This window comes from Macrobrachium rosenbergii, unplaced genomic scaffold (genome assembly GCF_040412425.1).
Source record: "Macrobrachium rosenbergii isolate ZJJX-2024 unplaced genomic scaffold, ASM4041242v1 13905, whole genome shotgun sequence".
Taxonomy (NCBI): domain Eukaryota; kingdom Metazoa; phylum Arthropoda; class Malacostraca; order Decapoda; family Palaemonidae; genus Macrobrachium; species Macrobrachium rosenbergii.
Genome location: NW_027100724.1, coordinates 710,048 through 717,271, shown reverse-complemented (window position 1 = coordinate 717,271; position 7,224 = coordinate 710,048). Strand labels below are relative to the sequence as shown.

The following is a 7,224-nucleotide window of genomic DNA, read 5'->3' as shown; positions in this document are numbered from 1 at the left end:
CCTTCCTGCCGAGAGAGAGAGAGAGAGAGAGAGAGAGAGAGAGAGAGAGAGAGAGAGAGCAACCAGGTTCGTCGAACAGCAGCAGCACCAATGTGCAGTAAATGTTTTACCTCGCTGTTGAACTTCTCCAAAGTGCCAGAGGGCTTTATTCCTCGTCACCCCGCTGGACTGTGGAAAACAGCCTCCCTGCTGACGATGTCGTGCACTGGAACTTCTTCAGAAGTTCAACCATAGATGCAGTGCATTGCGTCCCTAAAACTATTCTCCTAGTATTTTAGTCATTCACTTCCATTTTCATATTTTCGTCTATTAATTTATTTTCTTTTTCCTTTTTTAATAATTGACATCTCATCTTTCTGTTACTTCCATAAATAGACACCTTCATCATATTCTTTGGAAGCTTCTGGAATTTTAAGTCAGTGGCCCCTGTGGCGGGCTTCCTGTTATGAACAGGTTTCATCTTCTGAATAATAATAATAATAATAATAATAATAATAATAATAATAATAATAATAATAATAATAATAATAATAATAATAATAATAATGATCGATAGCACAGGTCTTGACATTTGGCCCATTGAAGGCAAAAATCGCCGAAAATGGTTTGTAATGGACCCAAGCCAGACTGCCTAAGACGGCACCTCAATGAAAGGAACAGATTGTATCATGAGTGAAGAAGAGCAGTGGAAGCGAATTTCACCATAAAGCTGAACTCACTTCTTCTCACGAGATGAACACCCAGTGTTGTTTGTGTTCCCAGTCACCTGAAGCATTTCTTGTCAGCTGTAGAACTGAAAGAAAATGTGTCAGGGAAGCGGTGAAAGGAAGCGCGACGATAGCTGCTGCTTCCTTGCCACTCCAAAGAGGCTGCACCAGACACCAAACAGTCAGTCCAGTCGAGATCTGAGGCGTCGACGCTGCATTTCCCTCTTCTCTCACGACATACAGTAGTTGATGACGTGGGAAATAGGACGTGAAAAGAGTGATGACATCCATCTATCTATTCTGTTGCACTGACCTCCAAATGTGAGGAATAGAATAGAACACAATACAATACAATACAATACAATACAGTACAATACAATATAGAATTGAGACCAAAGGCCAAGCGCTGGGAGGGAGGGACCTATGATGTCTAAAAGGGGTAACAGGAGGAAAACTCACAGTTGCGCTATGAATCAATTGTTAGGAGAATGTGAACGGGGGTAGAGTGAAAAGAATGAAATGTGCTGTAGTAGCTAGGAGCCTCAGAAAGGGACGCTGCAAAGAACTTTCAAGTACTGCCTACAGTGCACCGCACGAGGTGCGCTGACGGCACTACTACCCACATCAACACTCATAGGAGAACGTATTGGTATCATCCTCAGCATGCACGAAAACTAGCGAATGTACCGGATACGGAGGTTCCTGCACCAAGATCTCGGGCGGATGTTCCGGCACTTCCTATGAAGCAGGATGCGCAAGTCCATCCTGCACTTGCTGCATTGCTGGTAAGTGACCGTCCTTCCTTCCTTCCTTCCTTCCTTCCTTATCCAATGCTTCAAATAATTAATCATCTGTTCGAAAATTGCTGTCTTTCTAATTCAAGAATTTACTTCCCTTTTTTTTTTTTTTTTTTTTTGCTAAAAAGACCAAGATCATTGATTGATAATAACCTCGCTGACCCACAAATAGGTTTCCTGAGCCTCACCTGGACAACTGGAGGGTTCCAGCTTGGGTCCTTCTTTATGACCATTTTTGTTACAGTTGCAAAGGGCATGTCTGAAGCAGTCTAAAATACTGCAGGTCACGAGCAAACTCTGCCTTGCATTTAGAAAAATTTAACACCTTTTTCTCAACACAGACACACACACAAACGCACTATATATATATATATATATATATATATATATATATATATATATATATATATATATATATATATATATATATATATATATATATATATATATACAATCACAACAGAGCCACTGCTCAAAACCACATCGACAGGGTAACGAGGGAAAGCACAGAGCATTTTCATGATTTATTGTGCCGACGTTTCACAAACCATCTCAGTTTGCATTTTCAAGGCTGCAAATATTTGAACACCATATTACTCATAACTCTTAGAATATTTCGACAAAATATATAGATTTACTACATTGACATCCTCAGTAAAAGTAAAATATAGCAGAATAGTGAAATTTAAAAAAAAACAAATCAGAATACAAAGATATAAAAAACACAAGAACGTAAACTTAAAAAACTTAAAAAACTAAAAAAATGTAAAAAAGACGTAAAAAATAATCTTGGCATCACTGGTTACATCAATATATTTAAAGTGAGACAAAATAAAATTAGTAAAAAACCAGCAAAAAAAACGAAAAAAAGGGAAAAATTAAAGGTCAAAATAAAATTAATACTGCTAAAAGTAGTGTTTTTGCACTTTTATGTTTCTTCTTTTTAGCAGTATTAATTTTATTTTGACCTTTAATTTTTTCGTTTTTTTCGTTTTTTTTTTGCTGTTTTTTTACTAATTTAATTTTGTCTCACTTTAAATATATTGATGTAACCAGTGATGTCAAGATTATTTTACGTCTTTTTTACATCTTTTAAGTTTTTTAAGTTTTTTAAGTTTACGTTCTTGTGTTTTTTATATCTTTGTATTCTGATTTGTTTTTTTTAAATTTCACTATTCTGCTATATTTTACTTTTACTGAGGATGTCAATGTAGTAAATCTATATATTTTGTCGAAATATTCTCAGAGTTAATGAGTAATATGGTGTTCAAATATTTGCAGCCTTGAAAATGCAACTGAGATGGTTTGTGAAACGTCGGCACAATAAAACATGAAAATGCTCTGTGCTTTCCTCGTTACCCTGTCGATATATATATATATATATATATATATATATATATATATATATATATATATATATATATATATATATATATATATATATATATATATATATATATATATATGTGTGTGTGTGTGTGTGAAGAGATAAAAGCCCCATACAAATAATTTTTATAGGTTGCAACCATATATTTAGGACAGTCAGTGGTAAAATATTTGACAGAAGAGCCGAAATATATGGCTGCACCATAGAAGCAGTGTTTTTATGGGTCTTTTGTCTTCATATTATGCTGTTGGATTACAGTAAAAGACATTCATATATGTATGTATGTATATTTACATATATACATATAATTTGAATTCCTTTTGTTTCCTTTTGTGTATGGCTGTGTCTTCTGATATCTGTTCTTTTAATAAGTGGGTGGGATCTCTTCTTCCTTCTGTATTTCCCTTTACTTCCTCTTCTTACTTCTTCTTCCTAATGAACGCCTTAATATTCTTTGGAAGCTTCAGAATTTCAAGTCAATGGCCCCTTTGGTGGGCTTCTTCAACATGAATATAGTTCACCTTCATCTTTTCAGATACGTCTATTTGTGTCACATTACCTGCCTGTGGAGATGAAGGAGGAAAATGCATCGCTCCTTCTGAATCAAACAATTGCACAGGCATTCTCGACCCAAATGGCTGTCTTGGAGACAGCTGCTCTTGTTGCAAGGGAGGTGAGTGAATCCACTTCAGTATTAAAGATTAGATCTCAAAATCTATTGTGGAATATTTTCCATTTACTCCCTTCTACTGCCAGGCTTTGGAATTCTCTTCATGCTCATGTTTTTTTCTGACTCTTAGAACATTTAACTTCTTCCTTCCGTTCCCTTTCTTGTTTTCTTCTGACCTGGGCTACAATAGGATACCAGATTACTCATTACCCCAGTCTCCCTCCATATATATACAACATATATATATATATATATATATATATATATATATATATATATATATATATATATATATATATATATATATATATATATATATATATATATATACATACACACATATATATATATACATATATGTATATATATGTATATATATAAACATACATAAATCAATAAATAATATATGTTTGGGTGTGACTTGATCATCAGTAATTTGTACTGTAAGATATGCTCTTCATTCTGTAATGTAAAAGCATGAAGTTCATTATTCATATGATAGCTCCAGATGTCCTTTATTCCTCACACCGCTGGACTGTGGAACAGTCTCTGTACTGAGGATGTCGTGCAACTGGAACTTCGAAAGTTCAAGCGAAGCTGCAGTGTATTACTAACCTAATACCTAATACTTTTCTCCCTGCTTTTTAATACATTTTTATCTATTTATTAATATATTTTTTTCTTTTTGTAAGTGAAATAATAATAATAATAAGAAGAAGAATAATAATAATAATAATAATAATAATAATAATAATAATAATAATAATAATAATAATAATAAGAAGAAGAAGAAGAAGAAGAAGAAGAAGAACACTGAAAATTTTGCTTATCTGTCGACGATCGAAGGTTGCGATGAGACGACCAAGTGCACTGCTGCTGGAGGCTACTGCTTCCGAAAAGACGGTCCCTACCAGTGCCCAGGAAAAGTCTTCAAATTCTGTGGTCATGGGAACTGTCTCTGTTGCGTGGATCCTCACGGGCACGGTCATGGGAACGGCAACGGCAACGGCGACGACGACAGCAACGGTGACGGTCGGTAATGGTAAGAAAGACTTTCATTTTCTTGATTTTTTGTCATGAGAAGAACCTCTGAGATTGAGGAGAGATGTTGAACCACAGCACCAAACATTCTGTTGCTGTTCATCAGTGTGACTGCATAGGATTTTATCTACTTATCTCTTTATTGATTTATTTCTTCTTTTTTATTAAGTGGGATCTCTTCTTTCTGTATTTCCCTTTACCTCCTCTTACTTGCTATTGAGCCCCACATTCTTTAAAAGCTTGAATTTCAAGTCAGTGGCCCCTGTGGTGGGCTTCTTCTTCCATATGAATAGGCTTCTTCTTCATCTTCTGAATAATAATAGAGACTCTCTGTCTATCGTTCTATTGCTATCTATCTAACGAGTCACTATTTTTATTGAGGCTGAAAACGCAACATCTCCACTCTAACCGCTGTTAGCGGTGATCGTCATGGGGACGTTCTTTCAAGTACTCTTTCACTCCTCTTTACGAACGGTTTTCCCAATCTTCTACTTCTATTCATGCATTTCCCTGGTGATTGATCCCTTCTCACGTCTCTCCTCTCCTTCTTCTGTCAACCGCACTTGGCTTTGCCTTGCCTTTTCCTAATTCATGAATTTGAATTTGGATCCTAGTGCATATTCAAATGTTGACATTGATGGCAAAGTTCAGGGTTAACAAGATAACCTTCAAATCAATTTTTCCTGACCCTCTGATACTAGATCTTGATTTTTAGATCCTCTTCTCAACAGGATTTAACGAAAGGTGGTTCATCTGATCATTGATCTTGCCTCAAGTCGTGCCTAGGCTTTATTTTCCTTTGTCACCTCCTCTTTACGATCTACTTTCCCTTATTGCATCTTCTATAGCTCCTGCTTTCTTTTGCCACTTCTTCTGAAGGTCCAAGTGGCCTTGTCACCTCTCCTCTAGGTCCTACTTTCTATCTTGTGTCACTCTTTCTCTAAGTCTTGCTGTCCTTTGTTGCAGAGTGGCCTTACTTTCAGTTTCCTAAAGGGAACCTTATTGGCAGCATCCATTCCCTTGAGACTCATGAGAGGATCTCCCTCTTCTCAGAAATTGATGTTCTCGACTCAACAAACCACCACTGCACACTTTTCCTGAGTGGAAATAAACAGTACTCGGACTGCATGATTTGTTATTTTTTTTTTTCTCAGCTGCCTCGGAATTTCTTACTGCTTCTGATTTTCCCCACCCTTAGTCTTCTATCCTTCCCTCCCCACTTCCTTCAGGTTTAACTCCCACTCCTTATTCCCCTTAATGAAAAGGCTTAATAAAAAGAGCCTCCTTCATTCTGCTCTTTTCATTAAGCCTTGAAATGAAAAGCACTGCTTTATTCAGGTGGTCATAGAACCTTTTCTTCTCTTGGCTATTCATTCATTCAAGATTCCTCTCTTGGGTTGTTACCATGTGCTTGTGACGTAGGTCATTGGTACTGTTGTTATTGACATTCTTTTTAGTCTTTTTTTCTCTGTTTGGCTGATTTTGATCAGACTTGATCGGTAAGTATCATCATATATAAATCCTTCCAAGAGTTTAATCAAAGAAGCATACAGTAGTGATGAATGAGGCCTGTTTTTAAGAATACTACCTCAATTTTTCTTGTTCTCTGACGTCATGTTTCTGAAGCCTTTGATTTTATCTTTTTCAGGAGAGGCTTCAGGATTTTCAAACCTACCTTCAGACAGAAGTGGCTAACCTTTGCAACCAGAAATATGAGAACTGGCGTTGTCCCCTGCTAGAATGAGACCCATTAAGATTCCTAGTTTGATTGAAAACATTCTTTTCATCATAATCATAAATTGAAGACTTTTGTTATTTCTGAAAAATGTTTTATGATTTTTCTGCAAATAAATTGAGCATGCAAAGTAGCTCCTTGTGATTTCATCCCTATTCTTATACTTGAAGCAACTGTTCCAAAAGGCATCTCTTTACAGCTTCATTCATACTTACTAGTTTTAACATCATTTGGTGTAGCTCTGTGTACATGAGAATATGAAGAAGACTCTCGGTTACTGAAGTGACAGACAAATTTGGACAATTTTCTTCTTGTATCCAATCCACACTCAATGACTGTCCTGACTGAAACCAGTCCGGTTGCAGAACAGAAGTGATCTAAAATTTCTTTCCTTCATTACAGAGGATTTCATATATCCAAAGTTTTTTATACAAAGCAGACTGTGCTTGTGTGAAAGCACTAATAGAAGTCAAAATAAGAAATAAGATATATGGCACTGATGGTTATGAACATAGTGGTGTGTCTTATTCAGTGTCAGGTGTTCAAGAACTTCATCTAGATCACAGTATTGTCTTGAGTCAAGAACATCCAAGATCCGAACAAACCATTGTATATGCAAACTATTCCTTCGCGCCATAGCGTAAATGGGCACCTATCAAGTGCCCTGGGTCGAGATATGGTGGGCCAATGGCTGATGGGAATCCAGATCAACTAGGTCTGGGATCCCATCAGCCTGAGCAACTAAAACAGAGTACTAATGTTGATGTCAGACAGAAGCAATGATGCAATGAGAGATATCTGGGTTCCCTAGTCCTGCTGTTCATGAAATCGTAAACTTATTGGTATTATCATTTGATTCCTTATTTTAGTTTTCTGTAAAAGAAAAC

The 7,224-nt window shown here is 36.3% G+C and overlaps 1 protein-coding gene across 1 annotated transcript in view; it reads left to right on the top strand.

The window, feature by feature from the left end:
• LOC136837986 (uncharacterized) overlaps positions 1-6,467 on the top strand; it is a 7,484-nt gene extending 1,017 nt beyond the window's left edge. Inside the window, exons 2-5 of the mRNA XM_067102850.1 lie at positions 1,370-1,492; positions 3,427-3,564; positions 4,408-4,603; positions 6,251-6,467. Coding sequence (XP_066958951.1) covers positions 1,370-1,492; positions 3,427-3,564; positions 4,408-4,603; positions 6,251-6,297 — 504 coding nt within the window. The 3' untranslated portion in view covers positions 6,298-6,467. The remainder of the gene's footprint in view (positions 1-1,369; positions 1,493-3,426; positions 3,565-4,407; positions 4,604-6,250) is intronic.
• The last annotated feature ends 757 nt before the right edge of the window (positions 6,468-7,224 follow it).